Genomic DNA, 20393 nt, shown 5'->3' on the forward strand with positions numbered 1-20393 from the left:
GAGATTTTACTGGTAGAATCGCTCAGGACCAAAGAGTAGCATGTGGTAGCATGAGTAGCCATGGTGGAGAGAGAACCTAAAACAATAGAGGTAGGTGTCTGATAGAAATCTGCATGGAAAACCAACTGGCTAACTCCTTTTTTCCCTCACAAACAAGTCTACAATACTACCTCTGAATCAGAATATAAAAAAATAAAGCATTATCGATTACTTTATATATCCATAGGGTATACAGAATTACATCATGGATGTGAAGGTTGTATGAGGAGTAGCACTTGATGCAGATCATAGACTGTTGGTGATGGACACTGGGTTCAGGAAACCAGCTAAACCTAAAACAAAGAATTCAAGTTGATTAAACTGAAAGAATTTCAGAAAGGAAAGGATCAGTTGCAGAATTGGTGACGACAAGGCTGCTAAGTAAAACTAATAAGATGACAATATTAAAGTAAAGTGGATTGTGTTGATACCAGTCTTACTACAGTCAGTAGAAGATGTATTTGGGAAGGTGGTAATTGATATAAGGAAGAAAAGAGCAAGTTTGTGGAATGCGGAAGTGAAGCAGGTGATGAAGGATAAGACAGAAACCTGGAAAATGTACATAAAATCTCATTTGGAGAAGACAGGTTGGAATCTAGGGAAAGAAGGAATGAAGTGGAACTTGTAGTGAAGGAAGCTAAATGGAAATCTTGGAAGGAATTTGGAAACATGGTTGAGGACAGGGCAACACAAGGAGCTTCTGGAAAACCAGACAAGCACTAAGAGAGGAATATGGGAAGCAAACAAGGACAATTGAGGGTGAAAGTAAGCTAGTGTCAGAGAAACCGGTGGTGCTTGAGTTGTTGAGAAGACACTATGAAGAAAAGTTTTTAAAAAATCCAGAGGGAGTACACAAAGAAGGAATTATTGTCCGACACTATGAAAGACCAAGAAATGGAAGGAGAGGTAAAAGAACATGAGACTGTGGAAATGGTGGTTGACCATGTTAGAATAGGGAAGGCTCCAGGACCTGATGGAAAAGCTCCAGAAATAATCAAGTATGGTGGAGCAGAGGTGGTAAAGGATTCCTAAGCCATTCCAGAGAGAGTGGTAGGAGAATAGTTTCCCAGATGAATGGAAGAACTAAGTTGTTCATACCACTGCATAAGAAGGGAAACAGGATGAGTGCGAGACTATGGGGCTATCTGTTTATCAGCAGTAGTCTTATAAAGTCCATAGTCATATATAGAAGAAGAAATCATCACTTCCGTATTGCATAATTCTGTAAACGTGAACTACATCTGCTGAGGGGATAACAATGCACCCAATTTTATACTTTCCTGTTTTGTTCTTGGAGGAAATTGTACACAGTAGCTTCTGTCCTGAAGGACGATACATCAGTGAAATTGCAAGCATTTCTGTCTTATAATAAATAATGTCATTGAAATCACTGAAGTGATACCTCATTGATGTAAAGCAGTGCTGGTCCTTTGGGGGCCATGGAATGTATTACAGTAGCTTTGATGTGAGCTATTATGCCATTACGTATGTTCTCCTCTCCTATCTTGAGTTATATTGACAGGACTACTTAGCACAGACATCATGTACCCCTTGTATATAATATTGAGTCAAGAGGGGACATTTTTATATTTGTTTGATGAAGGAAGGTAAAGCATTGTGTATATTGAAAATTCCAGGTTGTACCATTGTTATGATTCCATAATAAATTGGCTGGGTGGGCCTGTAGCCTAGTCAAAGGAGGCTGATGGCTCCTTAGTATTCAAATCAATCTCTGGAGAGAAAACAGTTTCATGACTTTAAAGCTCTAACATTTTCTTCTTTCTGCTGAAATACTTTGCCCACTATTGTGAACAATGATTTTAATGTTTTTCTTGAAGTTTTAGCTCTCTATCAGCTTGTGAAGTATGTTAAAAAATATCAAATCTGTGGTTGGCAGAAATACATTTATTGATCTGTAGGTACGGAACCCTAATCTCCTTCAAAGTAGTCTCTTTCAGAATGCATACACTTCTCCTAGTGCTCCCTCTGTTGTCGGAAAAATTTCTGGAATGCACCTCTTGGAATGGTGATTAGCCAGGTCAACACATTCTGCATTATATCTTCTCCTGACTCAAATCCCATTCCTTTCAGGGGCATTTTGAGTCTGGGAAATAGCCAAAAGTCATGCAGAGCCATGTTGGGGAAGAAGGGAGCCTGACAAATTGCAGAAATGCTGTGCTTAGCATGGAAACTCATAATCGGGTGCACAGAATGGGTGGATGTGTTATCGTAATGAAACTGCTAAGTTTCTTCTGCCTACAAAGCTGGTGATTTGCATCACATGGCATAACAAAGGTGAAGGCCCTCCTGGTAGCATTCCTTTCTGATGGTCTGGTCTTGGGGTGCACACACAGGATGGACCACCCATGAGAGTCAAAGAAAATGGTCAACATAGCCTTAACATAGCTATGGACCTGGTGTCCTGCTTTTGGCCTTGAGGATGTCAGATGTTTCCTCTATGATGACTACATCTTGGTTTCTGGGTTGTACCCATAAGCCCAAATCTCACCACCTGTGATCGTGGTGTTCAGAAAGTTGGGGTTACTGTCTGCATTGTCCAGCATGTTCTGTATAATTACCAGACAGCATTGTGTTTTCTCCATTGTCAGCAGTTTCAGTATGAATTTTGCAGATATTCTCCTTATGGACAAATAGTCATTCAAAATTAAGTATATTGATCCAAGGCTTACACCTATCTCGTTCACAGTTTTGTGTATTATGATAAGATGGTCTTTCATAGTTGAAGTCTGTACTTGATCAATTATGTCATATTTGGGCTTGTTGACTATCTGTGTGAATGCAGTTTGCTGTCCACTGGTGTGTGGTCATCTTTGAAGCAGTTGTAGTACTCCTTTATCCGTGAATTCATCATTGCATCATCCTCAAAATTCTGTTGAATCTTGCAAGTGGTTTCCACTTTGAGATCACCAAGCTTTTGACAATAGTTGACGCAATATTTCTGCTCAGTCTGTGTCCCCATTTTACCACTTGCTGTATTCCCACAAGTACTCACTGTGTGTCCTCACTCATTGGCTGTCGTCAGCGACTAATGCTTTCTGATAGCAGGAAAAATTTCACAACTGTACATGAATGTCCCTGACCACATCTTCATTGAAGAAAGTCTCCCACTCTTCATTGGTTTCCATGTGAAAGAAGAAGGTTCAGTACTTTTTGAATACACCTTGTACATTTGCATGTGACCATGATTTTGCACTATTCAGTGTTATGTCTGTGGGGTGGTCACATCATAATTGGTTGAGAAACCTATAAATGAATAAAACTAGCAGTATGTGTCAGTATTATGACAGGGGATGCATAACCCAAAAATTAAAAATGACAAAAGTAAAAAAGGAAGTATTAGATCTACCAGAATGTAACAGCAAAAGAAATTGGGAACAGTATCATTCTATTGGAAGGATACAGAAAAGATTAGCTGTTCATCAGCATAGGATACTGTTAGCAAATACACTGTAAATGAGCTAAGCAAGAAACGTTCTCCACAAAATATATAGCTACATTAACTCTTAATGAAGGTCATTATGGTTACTTCTAGGCCACTGGAAGGTGCTGAAGAGAATGTTCGAAGACTTTCAACAAAAAATGATATTGTTCTACCACATCCAGAATGTTGTCCAACAAAGAAGGATACCCATACTGAGTGCTCAGTTTGCAAGGTAAGTTACTACATTTTGATTGTAAAGCATACATCATAGCACCTGAAGCTTCAGTAAATTTTTGTGCCAATAAAATGATTATCTTTTGAAAAGCTTTCTGCTGAATGTGTTTTTACTGAAAGTTGAAAAAAAATTGTGCATATTTTGAATTTGAACTTAGATACTTTTCGTGAAAGAAAAGAGAGAGATTACACAATTTAGTGAAAGGAAAAAGCAACTGAACCTGTTAGGGATAATGGGTTTCCCACCATTATATATTGAATTGAACATGTTTATTCTATGTTACCATAAACATTTGTAAACTTCATTTTGTGTTTGCACAGTTCCATTAATGAAATGTCATTTTAGAAGACTCTGAATCAATGAGATGCTTTTCATAATCATTAAAGCCGGGTAATAAGATTTTAATGCACTAATTGTGAGGTATGAAAGATCTGGAATAAATATTACTTTTTATTCTTAGGGCTAGGTATGTAAGATTCACTGACTGGAAAGAGATTTTGACCTTCGTTCAGAAAATGAACCAAGTCCACCAATTTCCTTCATTGTGTATGACCTAACGTTGACCAATGAGCAAGTTCAGTGTAGATCTAAATTAGCTATAGGCATGCCTGACACACGAAGCATCAAATGCATTTGAAATAGGGAAAAGATTTGTTTATGATTGTGTTAGTGAAATAATTAAAGAAAGACTTCTAAGGAATAGAAAAATCTATCAGCTTCCTGGACATCCTTCCAACAACAGTGAGGAAAGAAAAATGAACCAGAAAGAAGAATGAAAATACAACACTGCTAACATTCCTAATTTAAACTAAAGGTATGTGATGCTGTAAATATGATTCCCAATTACCAAATTGTGAATACGCCCGATCTAAAAGTCCGCCGCTCGTGGTCTCGCGGTAGCGTTCTTGCTTCCCGAGCACTGGGTCCCGGGTTCGATTCCCGGCGGGGTCCGGGATTTTCACCTGCCTCGAGATGACTGGGTGTTTGTGTTGTCCTCATCATTTCATCATCATCATCCAGGAAAGTGGCGAAATTGGACTGAGCAAAGGTTGGGAAATTGTACGGGCGCTGATAACCACGCAGTTGAGCGCCCCACAAACCAAAACATCACCGATCTAAAAATTTATCACCATAATGTGCAATCCCTGCATAATAAGATCGATGAAATGAATGTACTGTTAGCAGATGAACTTAACGATCTCTCTGTGTTATGCATTTCTGAGCACTGGCGTAACCTAGAATTAATCCATAATATGAAAATGAACAAATTCACTTTGGCTGCTTACTACTGCAGGAACAACAGCAAGCAGTGTGGGGTAGCACTCTACACAAAGGATTATGTAGATTTTATTACCCTACCTGATTTAAAATACTAACACGAATTCTTTACAGACGAATGGAAAAACTAGTAGAAGCCGACCTCGGGGAAGATCAGTTTGGATTCCGTAGAAATACTGGAACACGTGAGGCAATACTGACCTTACGACTTATCTTAGAAGAAAGATTAAGGAAAGGCAAACCTACGTTTCTAGCATTTGTAGACTTAGAGAAAGCTTTTGACAATGTTGACTGGAATACTCTCTTTCAAATTCTAAAGGTGGCAGGGGTAAAATACAGGGAGTGAAAGGCTATTTACAATTTGTACAGAAACCAGATGGCAGTTATAAGAGTCGAGGGACATGAAAGGGAAGCAGTGGTTGGGAAGGGAGTAAGACAGGGTTGTAGCCTCTCCCCGATGTTATTCAATCTGTATATTGAGCAAGCAGTAAAGGAAACAAAAGAAAAATTCGGGGTAGGTATTAAAATCCATGGAGAAGAAATAAAAACTTTGAGGTTCGCCGATGACATTGTAATTCTGTCAGAGACAGCAAAGGACTTGGAAGAGCAGTTGAACGGAATGGATGGTGTCTTGAAGGGAGGATATAAGATGAACATCAACAAAAACAAAACGAGAATAATGGAATGTAGTCGAATTAAGTCGGGTGATGTTGAGGGTATTAGATTAGGAAATGAGACACTTAAAGTAGTAAAGGAGTTTTGTTATTTGGGGAGCAAAATAACTGATGATGGTCAAAGTAGAGAGGATATAAAATGTAGACTGGCAATGGCAAGGAAAGCGTTTCTGAAGAAGAGAAATTTGTTAACATCGAGTATAGATTTAAGTGTCAGGAAGTCATTTCTGAAAGTATTTGTATGGAGTGTAGCCATGTATGGAAGTGAAACATGGACGGTAAATAGTTTGGACAAGAAGAGAATAGAAGCTTTCGAAATGTGGTGCTACAGAAGAATGCTGAAGATTAGATGGGTAGATCACATAACTAATGAGGAAGTATTGAACAGGATTGGGGAGAAGAGAAGTTTGTGGCACAACTTGACCAGAAGAAGGGATCGGTTGGTAGGACATGTTCTGAGGCATCAAGGGATCACCAATTTAGTATTGGAGGGCAGTGTGGAGGGTAAAAATCGTAGGGGGAGACCCAGAGATGAATACACTAAGCAGATTCAGAAGGATGTAGGTTGCAGTAGGTACTGGGAGATGAAGAAGCTTGCACAGGATAGAGTAGCATGGAGAGCTGCATCAAACCAGTCTCAGGATTGAAGACTACAACAACAACAACAACAACAACAACAACAACCTGACTTAACTAGAACAAATGTCGAAAAGGATTATGAAATTGCAGCTATAAAAATTACTCAGTTCAACCTGGTTATTGCTACAGTTTACTTATCACCATCTGGAAATTCTGAACTTTTCTTAAACAAGATGGAGCCATTGCTAAGTAAAGTAAATAAAATGGATTGTGAGATGATAATGTGGTGACTTCAATATTGATTTCCTCAGAAATAGTGAAAATAGGGAGACACTTTTGAACCTTGCAACATCCTATAATTTAAAGGCTGAAGTAAAAGCCACTACCCAACTAACAGGAACTTGCCAAATGCCTCTAGATCAGTTTCTAGTCAAGAAGAGTTTACACACCACCTCACTAAAAATTGTCAATGCAAGTTTTGGTGACCATCTTGCTCAGATATTAAGCATAAAAGTACAAGGCAGTATTATTAACAACATATCTTTCAGAACTGCATGTAGAAGTTATAATCAGGATAATGTAAGCTACTTCAAAAACTTATTACAGAAAGAAAAGGTCAGAAGTGTACAAAATGAATGACGTGAATGAAAAATTCAATACTTTCATTGATAGATTAGCCCATTTCTTTGAAATTGCATTCCCACTGAAAACATTAACCATATGGGGGAACTCTAGAACAAACAGCTGGATCACAAGGCGAATAAGGGTTTCATGCCAGAAGAAAAGACTACTTCATGAAATATGTAACTAAAGAACTTCCTCACCTAAAGTATGCGCATACTATAAAAAATACTCCAAAATATCAAGAAAAGTAATAAATGCAGCAAAAATAATGCATAATGATGAATTCATTTATAATTCTGCTAATAAATCGAAGGCTGTGTGGAGTGTTATAAAAAAAGAATATGGAGAATACAGTCCTGCAAAAATATAACACTATCACATAAAAATAAAAAACTAACAAATCCCTTAGAAATATCCAACACATTTAACAAATTTTTCACAGGTGTTGCTGATAATTTGTTACAGTCAAACTTTAAGAGCACCCAGGCAAATGAATATAAAATAAAGAATTTTTAACATCTTGCAGCCCCATCAGCAACTGTGGTAATTAAACATATAATATGTCAGCCTTAGTTGAAAATAGAAACAAGTCTTTACCAAGGTTTCAGCCAAAATAATTTGGCCTTCTTCAGAAGCTATTGACACTAAACTATTGCATGCCAGAGTTTACTGTCAATAGCTTCTGAAGAAGGCCAAATTATTTTGGCTGAAACCTAGGTAAAGATTGGTTTCTATTTGCAAATGAGGCTGACATGTTCCATGTTTGAATATAAAATAAGTACATATATAGGTTCACTGTACATCAGTTCTGTTTCACAAGATAAAGTAGATAAAGCAATAAAAGGACTAAAAAATTCCAAGTATGCAGGCATTGGTGATACTAGAAAAAGTTATGTATGACAAACTTCTGAAATTTATAAATAAAAACAGCATCCTATGTAATGAACAACATGGGTTCAGAAATAAGAGGTCAACGACAAGTGCTATTTACAAGTGCATCAGTTCCATGGTAAACCTGATGGACATAAAACAAGAATCAAGAGGAGTATTTATTGACATGTCAAAAGCTTTTGAAATGGTGGATCATAAAATTCTGCTATCAAAGCTTGAAAGATATGGTACTCGAAGTCTGTCCAACAAATGGATCAGTTCCTTCCTGGCTAATCGTAAGCAGACAGTGTGCATCAAGCACACAAATATTGAACTAAATACTGTAACTGAACACTTATCTGACTGTAAACAAATTAAATGTAGTGTACCCCCAGGATCAGTAATGGGATCGCTTCTGTTCCTTCTGTACATAACTGATCTAAACTTAAATGCTGATGCACAGAAAACAATCATATTTGCAGATGACACCATGCTTCTCCTAAAAGGAGACAACAATGAACAGATACAGCAGGCAACAAACATGGTCACGAAACAACTTAGCAGCTGGGTACAGAGTAATCAGCTTGTAATAAACAGTAAAAAAACCATTGCACTAAAATTCTACAATGTTCCTAACAAGGACATGTTTATCCAATCAGTCTTTATCAATGATGAACCAGTTGGTAACAATACAGAAACCAAATTCTTAGGACTTCGGCTGCAGAGCAACGTCAGATGGAATAAGCTTATTGAATGTCTCAATGCAGAACCGAGCAAAACATGCTCATTAAAATCATGCTGTAGTGAGAAAACAGTAATGAATGCATATCATGCCTACTTTCATTCTCGTCTTAGATATGGGGTCACCTTCTGGGGAAACTCTAAAACAGCTAACTGCTCTTTTGAACTATAAAAAAGGGCCATTAGAATATTAACATCTGTATACATTGTAGAAACCCTTTTGTCCTTTAAATTAAATGTGATAGGTAAGGACTGCAGATTGCAAAAATACTGTGATACATGATCATTTTACCAGACAAAACAGAAAATTACATATAACTCAAATCAGCACAGCTCTGTGCAAAAAAAGGTGCTTTTCACATGGGAGTTAAGCTTTATAACAAACTTCCTGAAAACATAAAAGCTGTTGCTGAGGTCAATATCTTTGGAAAATCTCCAGAGTCATATTTACAGCATCACTGCTTTAAATCCATTGAAGAATATTTAAATTTATGAAGTAAGTGTGTTATATAAATACTTATGTATAAAGTGTATTGTTGTAACCTTAAATATATATGCCTAGAAATGACTTGCAGCTGTATATTTATAACTTGACTTGTCCAATGTCTTATGCATAAGCTGCTGTGTAGACACACACAAGTCTACGTAAGCCATTGACAAGATTATCACTGTTCGACTGCAGTTATTAATCAGTTATTAATCTTACATCGTAGTTGCAAAGTATTTATTATTGAGGAATTTGTGCTGTGAAGATGGATAAAAATAAGCAGAAAAATTTGCACTCTTCAAATTTGTTCACAGTGAGAAAGATATATCGCTAGAACTTGTGTTGTTCCAGTGTAAGGACATAATTCAAAACTAAAACATTGATAAGGCAACCAGGGACAACAAAGGAAAGATGTGGAAAGAAACACTGGAACAAATTATTACTGGAAGAGTTAAAAAAATCATTTCAACGACATAAAGAAGAAACCATTATTTCTAATTTTTGTACAGTATTTCTGTCCAAGCGTAACCCCAGTTTAAATTGATTTATTGTTTGAGTCCAATAATGGGTTCTCTCGTGGAACAGGTGGAGAGCTTGTTGGAACACATTGTCATCCTCAATAAACACACTGGAATAGTCGGATATCTGAAAAAAAGAAGGGAAACAAACAGTACAGGGTGTTAAAAAAAAAAAAGAATCATCCAATTTGGCATGTCTATATTTCTGAAACCAATTAACACATACAACGAATTTTGTTTTTTGATGAATGGGAAACTCGAAAAGTTTTTTTTCATACCGTTTCATAGGTGTTCAATATGCCCCCCTTGAGATGCTCGACATATGTCAGTGTGGTATTCAAATTGTTCACATACCGCTACGAGCATGTCTTGAGTTACAGCTTCCACAGCTGCTGTTTGCAATGTCTCCGTTCATTCATTGTTGTTGGTAATGGAGGCTCACAAACAGAGTCTCTTATAAACCCCCACACGAAATAATTACTTACAGTCAGGTACAGTCACCTTGTAGGCCAGTAATGTAAGGCTGAATCATTTGGTCCAGTGCAGCTGATCCATCGTTCGGTAATCCTTTGATTTAAAAATTCCCACACTTGCAGATGCCAGTGTGGCAGTACCCCAGCCTGTTGGTAAATGAAGTTGTTTGAATCAGTCGCCAACTGTGGGAAAAGAAATTTCTCAAGCATATTGAGATATGTGCTTCCTGTAACAGTGCTCTCGGCAAAGAAAAATGGACCATATTCCTTTTCCCGCTAAACTGCACAAAAAACATTAAATTTTGGAGAGTCCCTTTCATGTTGTACAACTTTATATGATTGTTGTTGTACAACTACATGTGGTTGTTGTGTACCCCATATTCTCACATTATGATGGTTAACCTTTCCATTCAAATGGAATGTTTCCTCGTCACTAAACACTAAGCATGGAAGAAAACTGCCATCCTTCATTTAGCCAAGAACAAAATTACAGAATTCCACAATTTGTTATTTGTCACCTTCACAAAGAGTTTGCAGTAGCTAAATTTTGTATGGTTTTATGTGTAACCGTCAGCACAACACATTCCACATGGACATCGAGGGCATTTTGAGCTGTCGAGCTGCACGGCGATTGGATTTCTGTGGACTCCTATCGTGGATGCGTTCGACGTGTGTCAGATGCTCGGGGACGGCCCGGCAATTTGCCTTTACACAAACAATCTGTTTCTTGGAATTGTTCATGCCATCATCTAATGCTCTGTGCTGTAGGAGCAGCCACATCATACCTAGTACTGCAAAATATAAAACACAAAACGCTTTCTGTTGTCCCTTTACAATTCTTACTAGAACTGAAGTGGGCACACATTGCTGCCACCCGAGTGCCCTTTCCAACTGTATGTTTTTCATGCACATCTCTCAAATAACATAATAGTTATGATTTTTTTTTTTTAAATTGGATGATTGTTTTTGATACACTCTGTATAATACTCAGTTGTTGCACTTAAAATGCTGCTCTTTCAAAATGTAGTGTTGTCAGTCCCGTGACGAATACCATACATCATTTGGCAGCTAAAAGATCATGGTCCTCTGGTGTTGGTAGTTGGGCCACTTGTACGATTTGACTTGGAACACATACAGTTTCCAATGGTGGTGCTGCATTGGGCTTTCAGCTGTTTGCTAGCGTACGATGCATATGTATATACTGTAGATAATTGGCTATGAATTTAGACGGCTTTCTATGTGCATGAAATTTTCAACAGTTCACAGGTTTTAAAGCCAGTGTTATTCAGTGCTAAAGAAACTATCAGAGCAGGAAGCACAGAGTTATACATTTGCATTTTCTAAGCTAATAAAGATATAAGTGCTGATTGGCATACATGTACTTACTATTTCAGTTCATCTGCACCATTGCTTTTGCCAGGACAGTTTATACTTGAAGGTGGTATTCAGTAGTTAAATTCTCATCCTCTTGTGAACACTGGCTTATGTGAGATTTGATATAAAATGTGTAGTTACTGCAGTTCAAGTCTAGAGAGCATTTGTGTGTAATGAGATATTCTCTTGGAAGCAGTTATAACTTATGCTCATTGGTTGCACCAGCAGCAATTTTCTTAAGTTGATCTTGAATATCAAAAAAATATTTTATATGTAAACTGAAGGTGGAGGGGGGAGAAAGGAAAGGATAGGGAAGGGATTACTGATCTCAGTTGCATCGAGATGTTAAGTGGAATAAGCAGCGACAAGCAAAAATGTGTGCAGGACCGTGATTTGATCCCTGGATCTCGTGCTTACTGGGCAGGTACATGCCTCACAGCTGACCCATATTCCCACTGAGCGCCACGCATCTGCAGTCCCTGTTCATTTCCCTCATGCTCACTACTCTGAGATTTCCGAAGGAGGTCGGACATACTTGTGCATCCACAGTGAAGAAGGTGGATCCATTGCCCAACTAGCCAAATTGATTACATGAATGCATGGTGTCTGTTCTTTTGGACATGTCTGAAAGAATGGAGGGAATGGTCAGAGACTTGAGAGTAGGTGGTGCTCAGTGGGAATGTGTGTCGGCTGTGAGGTGTGCCGAGATAGTGCACACAGTTGTGATAACACTGTATCCCAGATGGCACAGTGGTTAACACACCTCCCTAGTAAGGAGGAGATCAGGGGTTTGAATCTTGGTCCTGTACACATTTTCACTCGTTGCTGCTGATTCTGTGTAATGTCCTGATGCAGATGACATGTGAGATGTTATGTGGAATAAGCAGTGACAAGCAAAAATGTGTACAGGACCATGATTTGAGCCCAAGATCTCCTGCCTACTAGGCAGGTGCATTACTGTGCCATTGGGGACAGAATGTTATCACAACTGAAAGAACTATCTCGGCACGCCTCACAGCTGACCCACATTCCCACCGCGCACCACCTATCTGCAGTCCCTGTCAATTTCCTCCTTTCCCACCTTTCCTTTCCTTTCTCCCCTCCTCCAACTTCATTGTGCTGTGGAGGCACATGTGGTGTCTGTTCTTTCAGACATGTCCAAAAGAACAGACACCACACATTCATATATAAAAAAAATTTCTTGTTTGCACAAAATGTAGACCATTATTGGGTTGTGAACTGATGACTGCAGCTGAACTTGACTTTATCCGTGAAATTTGCCTTTTTTGGTGTGCGAATAAGAAGGTGGGTGTGTAAATCGCTGCAGAGAGGGTGAGAGAACGTGTTTTTTGGTGACAGCAGTGTGCTCTCTCTTTATCCCGCACCACTCTCTTCAGCAGTTGCATAGCCTGATAACTGGCAGCACTGGAACAAGTGCCACATTGGGTTACTGTTTATGCTTCTAACATGCCATCGATAAATTTGTTTACTTGGAAAACTATCACTGTAGAATTTGCTTCATCCCAGCTGTAATGAACTTTACAATGGCTAAGTACCTTCACAATACTAAAACTAGCAGGAAAATCAGTGCTAAATTTTCTGTGTGCACCCTGAAGATCTTGCAATTGACAGATGTGTCAGAATGATGCTTAGCTGGAGCACCATGTGGAAGATTGCACCTTGCCACTGCACGTTGCTCCATCACCCACCTTGTTAAGTAAACACCACTGATGCGAAAGTGGATCCAGTTTCAAGAGGAAATAATCTGGGATTAATTTTAGTAAACACTTATTCCTGATGTCAGCCTGATTGAAGTTTGTTTTTTGTGCTAATCTATGACAGATATTTTATTCATAGGGCTCTTAATGTTCCCACAGCTGACATTTAATGCCCCATCTACAATGTTTAGTGCTGCCCCAAGAAGGAACATTGGGTTAGTGTTCTCTTGATAATGAAGAAGTCATATAACAGAACTCCAGCTCAGGTTAGACAAAGGGAGGGCATGGAGTAGGCTGTGGCATTTTTGAAGGAAAGATCCCATTATTGTTCTGACTGTAATTCTAGTGCCTTGACTCTTATGCCACTTTGCTAAGTACCTGCTCTCAATGGAGGAGTCCATACAGTGAGCACATCTTAGATCAAGAGACTCTGCACATGATAAAAAAACTACATGAATAAGATTGTGACATGAATTATAGTATAAAAGCCCATAAGTCTTCCCAAATGTAGAGAGTAATTGTGCAGACTGTACCACACAACTGTATGGTACCTGCTTGCTGAAGTTCCATACTCTCTGGAAGATCCTTTTATTTGGAGATACCTTTAGAATTATCTTCACTGCTTATGTGCTGTTCACTGTTGTGCAGACTATAAGGGAGTGACTTTTTGTGGAATGAAAGAGATGACTGCTGTCAAAATGCAAGTAGTATTGATGTTAGAGTGCTTGATATGGACTGAAATACAGATGAAACAGTGAGAGAGGTGGAGGTTGACCAGGAAGGTGGCATATTGGGCTGAGGAAGACCAAGGAAGCAAATGGGAGAGTCCATGGAGAACCCAGGTGTAAGACCTGCCGAATTCACCCAACCAGCGCATCTTATTCCAGTATAATCACAGGCTTCCCTATCCCTTCAGAAACAAGGGGCCACCTGTGAAAACAGCCTTGTTGTATACCAACTCTGCTGCAACTTTTGCACAGCATTTAAGTAGGCGTGGCCACACACCAACTGTCCACTCGAATGTCCATCACCAAACTGTTGCCAAGAGTAGAGCTGACTAGCTAGTGGCTGAACACAATGTGCACAATTCCAGTGACTGCTTCACAACCCATGCTATCAGGATCCTTTCCCCAGCCTGCTGTTCTGAGCTCCATAGATGGGAGTTATCCTTGCAGCACATCCTTTGTTGTCGTAATCCTGGCCTCAGTTTCCACTAACCCCCTACACCATACCCCCTTCCCTACAGTCTCTCATTCTGTCAACTGCTCTCAATTGAATCCCCCATGTCATTTTCATTGTGTGCTGCACAAACTGAGCAGTTCCAGTGCTCACTTTTCGCATTCCTATTCTGTCCACCTGCTGCCTTTCCCCCCTGCATTCCTATGTTGTATGCCTCTCTCCAAGCTGTCAGCTATCCATCTTCAACCCTCCCCCCCGCCCCCCCCCCCCCCACTCCCCATCTCTCTTCTTCCATCACTCATTCAACTCAACACAACACCACAACCCCTCTGCCCAGTCTACCTGCCAAACTGCAGTCCCAACTTTGTGTTGGGGGCAAGATGAAAGTGAAAAAGAGAGAGAGCGAGTCAGTATGATTTTGCCAGGATTGTTTTATCGTTATACTTTGACAAAATGCTAAAGAAACAATCATTTTTGAAATTGCGATCATGCTTATGATGTGATGTAAAAGCACTAACATTGCAGACCATTTGCTTCTAAATTCGACAAATATTTCGTGTAATGTGTGAGTGAAACATATCAAAGAACATTGTAAATTCTTCAGAAATATTTAGAAGACAGCAGATATAAAGAACAAAATTTGCTCTATGAATTAGAGAGCCAGAACAGGATAAATATTGATTAATAAAGCTTATACCCAGAGAGCCCCCTCTTGCATCACCCCCATCGCAACTGGATGTGCTCTGTGATTTTTCCCCTTCCTACCCCATTTACTCTGTGCCACTATCAGCATGAATAGTGAGTATAAATTGTTGAACATATGAAATGGTTTAGTTTTTTATTCCCCTGTTCTCTCATCAAGGCTGATAGAATATTATGGAAGACAGGTACTGATGTGGGCAACTGGTGCAGATAGGGTACAAGAGAGAAATGTTGAATAGGCAAGCTGGTGAAGATGAAATAGAGCAGAAGTGTTTTAACATGTGAAAGCTTGAGGGGAGGAATTATGTATGTTCTCCACTGATGCTCTGATTTCATTTTCTTTGAATAGCTAAGTTTTACATTTTTCCTATCTACATTGGTCCAAGTTCCCTCAACCTCCTCCTCCCCCCCCCCCCCCTCCTCCCCCTTATGTCAGATCTAAAGATTTTTTTCTACATTTGTCCTATATATTGTGTGGCAAAAATACTATCGAGCAAAAAAGTGATACATTAATACTCATCAGGGAGGAAAAATGGGAAATAAACCTTAGAAAACCGTTATTCAACTGCATATGAAAGTGCACATCTAATCATGCAAAAAGGTTCATTAAATACTATTATTTTTTTCTATTTTTAATGTTGACTGGAAAAACTAGACGTGAAGAAAATGTGTTTTGAAGACTGTACGAGGTTGATTGAGTGACATGTAGTTCAGGGGCAGTATATGACTAGATGAATGTCAGAAAGCTAAACACTCTCAAGTTGGCCAGTAGAATCAAATTTTAACAATTGAATAAGTCTGAAGCAGGGCAGTCTTTGTCTCTTAAGTCTGTCAAATTACTGTGTAACCATGATAACTGGACTGCAGAGTTGATAGCTCCTTCACTGCTTTGTTGCACCCCATGGAGATCAAGAAGGTCTCAGTTCTGTAACAGGTCATCTTTGACTTAGAATTTCCCAACCCCCCTCTTTGTTGTGCAGAAAATATTTTCTTCTTACAGTTGATGTATTTGAATCCATAGATTAAGTATAGATGTACACATTCACAGTATAGCATAGATGTGTTCAATAGCCCACTACAATAACTCTGGTGTGTAAATCTGAATGTATAATTACTCAACTATCACAAGCCTTCTTTGTCCATAGATAAAAAAAACTATTGTTGTGATTCCATTGTGCAGTGAAGGAGGGGGGGGGGAGGTGTTTTTAGGGGAATTGGGGACAGATGATTGGTACATACACTGCTGCCATGTTCTGCTGTGAACTGGCTTAGTTATACATGGGCCAGGGTGCTGGTCTTGGACACTTTCTGCAGCTCAGTAGCTGTACAAGAAAGTGAAAGAGAACAGGTTGATAACACTTCAGCACAGCTCAGCAAAGACTTATTGAATCTATTGTCTAGCAGAATTGCAGACAGTTATTACTGAAATGTTCATGAGAACTCTGTAATGAGTAAAAAGCCTGTACCTGGAGTGCCACCCCTCCCCCCCCCCTCCCTCCCACCTTGTCACTGCCCCACATGCTCTGAGGTAATCGTTCTCCTCCTACAATCTTACTCTGTGTGACCATCAGCATAGCAGTTCGTGTGAAATGTGAGTAATGACCTGTTTTCTCTTTTTACTAATTGTTAGCTTTGCGTATTTAGTACTGTTGGGAAAGTACATCAGCTGTTTGTTTGGTGTTTTTTAATACTTGTGAAACTCATTTTTGGACCATTTGTTGCAGATGAAATATTGTAGCACTGCATGCAAAGAACAAGCTTGGGAGCAATATCACCAGATTTTATGCTTTGTTACTGGATCATCAAATCCTTTGGATGTTATGAATGAAACATGGAAGTAAGTACATGGTTAATGGTGCAGTAGTTTCAATGAAAGTTCTGATTTATATTCTTCTCATACCATTTTCTTTTCTTGCCTCTCTAGAAAAGTACTTATATTCTATTCATTTTGTCTCTGCATTACCACAAAACACAATTTCTAATCACTTCTTTATAGTAATTCAAATGTTTCAGATGATGAATAGATGAGATGAGATTTGTTATCTAATTTGGTCTGAAAGTTTGTGGCAACAGAGCAAGACAGCAACCTAAATTTTAAACATTAGTTTGGTTTCAGTGAGAGTAAAGTAATAGAATTATTGGCGCTGTGTAAGTTTTAGCAGACACAATCTTATGTTTCTCGTTTGGTGGTATTGTGGCATATACATTAATTGTCTGCAAAACATATGTTGGAAAGTTTCATATGTTGGAATGCAGGCATCAGCGACCAGTATCAGGTAATTTGTGGTTAATTTTGAATAAAATTTAATTTTTTCATCAACTTAAATAGAGCCTTCCAAAATCAAAAGCTGCAGAAGTTTCAGTACAACTGCTTTGTGAGCAGGTTGATATTCTGTTGCACCACAGAGGGGCTTCCCTCAACAGAAAGAACCTGCTTGGTTTGCTAGTTTCAGTACTGCCTAAAATCAGTAGCTTCTCTACTCCAGCCGAACATCCCATTGGTTACCATTGATGTCGCATCACTGTTTACCTCTGTCCCCCATGTACATTGCCTGATCAGTGCTAAGCACAAAATTTCCATGGGCAATTCAAAGAAATCATTCTTTATCTTGTTATTAAATTTTCACTAATAATTGTAGTAAACTCACGAAGAACAAAACTCTCAGAAGATTAGAGGGTTTCAGTATAATGGTTCCTCCCTTAGCAACGTGTTGCCTAGAGGTATAGAGAGGGTGAAGGCTTTCTACATTTCTGGTGAGACAGCCATTAGTATGGAAAGTCTCTTAGGGTTTGCTACCAGGTACTAAAATCAACTTGATTAAATATTTCAGCAATCCAACTGTTCACCACCTTCAGGAGAATGCTACTTCTGCTGCTGAGTCCCTCTGAACTTGAACATCAGTTCTCAGCGGGACTCAGCAGCAGAAGCAGCGTTCTCCTGAAGATGGTGAACAGTTGGATCGCTGAAATACTGAATCAAGTTGATTTTAGTATCTGGCAGCAAACCTGAAGAGACTTTCAAGAGATTGCACCAGGCAGGCCTAAGGAGTCACAGTCATTAGTCTGGTTTAGGTTGACAGTGACATCTTTGTTGTGTGATCTGTTCATGAACTTGACATAATTAATCTTGTCAAAAGGGAAATTCACTTGAGACAACTATAAAATTATAAGCCAACATTGCCTTCTGGAGATGAAATTTCAGTACTACTGACACACAAGTATGAGAGTACGTACAGTATCTTAGCTCCTGGAACTAGTAGTTCCTTCTTCAGGGAAAGAGAAGGGTTATTAGTGGAAGAGTAAAACAGAAGATAGGTCACTTGGATGGGTCACTCTCATTCTGGCGTCTGAAAGACCTGCCATCCTTTTTATGAGAGTGGTTTGAAAAGTTCTCAGAATTGAATAGAAAAAGAGTACTTACGTCACTGACACTTTTTTATTTTTCAATGTAGTCTCCTTGTAAATTAATGCACTTGGTCCAACGATGTTCCAGTGCCTTGATCTCATCTAGAAAATGAGTTTTCTCCAGGCCTGCAAAATAGTTGCCAACTGTGGCTACCAATTCTTCGTTTGAAGTGAATCTTCATCCACCAAGAAAAATGTTCAGTTTTGGGAAGAGATGGAAGTCTGGTGGTGCCATATCAGGTGAATAAGGTGGGTGTGGCAGCAATTCATACATTAGTTCATGCAATTTTGCCATGGCAACAGCACATGTGTACGGGCGTGCATTGTCTTGGATGATGAATTTCTTCTTTGCTAAACATGGCCTTTTTTCGTGTATATTTTGTTGCGATTTGACCAGGAGGTTAGCATAGTATTCTCCAGTAATTGTTTGCCCAGTGGGGAGATAATCTACAAACAGAATCCCCTTTGCATCCCAGAACACTGATGCCATGACCTTTCCTGTCGAAGGAATTGTCTTTGCTTTCTTTGGTGGTGGAGAATCAGCATGTTTCCACTGCTCTGACTGTTGTTTTGTTTCTGGGGTATAGTAGTTTCATCTGTGGTCACAAACCAGTGCGAAAAATCTTGTTCGTTTCTCCTAAAATGGGTCAAACATTGTTCCAATATGTCGAATCTCGTGCATTTTTGATCCAGCGTCAAGAGTCGCGGCACCCATCTAACAGATAATTTCTTAATTTCTAATTCTTCAGTTAAAATGTGATATACCCTTTCAGATGACATCTGGCAAGTGTGAGCAATTTCATGCACTTTCAATTGACGATCCTCCATGACCATTTTGTGAACTTTTGTAATGATTTCTGGAGTAGTGACACATCTTGGCCGACCACTGCAAGGGTCACCATCTAATCTCTCCCTACCAAATTTAAATTCATTTTTCCACTTGGCAACAGTTTAATGTAAAGGAGCAGAGTCCCCCAGTGTATTCTGGAAATTGGCATGAATGTCCCTTGTTTTCATACTTTTCTTTATGAAGTACTTGATCACTGCTGGAATCTCAATTTTTTTCCACCTTCGCAAATCACTACACGAGAACAACAACAGAGCCACGTCACCACCTCAGCTTTCTTCCAAGAGCACTGACATGGCCTGTGTTTACACGCAACAGTCCAATGAAAATCACGTGAACAACTCGTGCTAGCGCTGATCTCTCGTTGTGATTCCATGAACTTTTCAAACCACCCTCGTATCCTTTCACAACTTTATTATGAGACTTAAGTTTAGACTGTAATTACAGGCAAACCAATAGACCTCTCACAATATGAGTTATACTAATATTTTTCTTGTTTTATTTTGCACTAGGCTGTATGGAGCGATTTGGTTGTTAGATAAATATATATCAGGGAGGAGAGAGGGGAAAGAAAGGGAAGAAGGGAAAGGAGATTCAGTTACTCACAACCCAGGTTATGAAGCAACAGGGAAAGGAAAATAGGGAGGGTAGCAAGGATGGAGGCATGGTTGTCAGAGGGAAGCCAAAGATATTCTACTGTAAGTACTGTGCCAGCTTCAAACCAAAGACGATGCATACAGAAGTAAAGAGGTATATAGTATAAAGATAAACACAACTATGCAGGATGAAAAGATGCGTGAATGGCTAAGAGGAAAGGGAAAGAGGAGAAGACTGAAGAGTAAATGGGAGTGAGGTTGTTTAACGTAGGTTCAGTCCAGGGGGATGGCGGGATGAAAGGATGTGTTGGAGTGCAAGTTCCCATCTCCGCAGTTCAGAGGGACTGGTGTTGGGTGGGAGAAGCCAAATGGCACATACAGTGTAGCAGGTTCCTAGGTCCCTAGAATTATGCTGCAGGGCATGCTCCGCTACTGGGTATTGGGCATCTCCTAGGCGGACAGTTCGTCTGTGTCCGTTCATGCGCTCAGCCAGTTTAGTTGTTGTCATGCCAATGTAAAAGGCTGTGCAGTGCAGGCATGTCAGTTGATAAATGACATGTGTAGTTTCACATGTGGCCCTGCCTTGAATTGTGTACGTTTTACCAGTAGCGG

The 20393-nt window shown here is 39.3% G+C and overlaps 1 protein-coding gene across 2 annotated transcripts in view; it reads left to right on the plus strand.

Annotated features, from left to right (window-relative positions):
* LOC126177552 (histone-lysine N-trimethyltransferase SMYD5) overlaps positions 1–20393 on the plus strand; it is a 79993-nt gene that overhangs the window by 16395 nt on the left and 43205 nt on the right. For both annotated transcript variants that reach the window (XM_049924464.1, XM_049924463.1), the window contains exons 4-5: positions 3593–3713; positions 16658–16770. In XM_049924464.1, the coding sequence (XP_049780421.1) occupies positions 3593–3713; positions 16658–16770 (234 nt within the window). The remainder of the gene's footprint in view (positions 1–3592; positions 3714–16657; positions 16771–20393) is intronic.

The sequence above is a fragment of the Schistocerca cancellata genome, chromosome 1 (genome assembly GCF_023864275.1).
Source record: "Schistocerca cancellata isolate TAMUIC-IGC-003103 chromosome 1, iqSchCanc2.1, whole genome shotgun sequence".
Taxonomy (NCBI): Eukaryota; Metazoa; Arthropoda; class Insecta; order Orthoptera; family Acrididae; genus Schistocerca; species Schistocerca cancellata.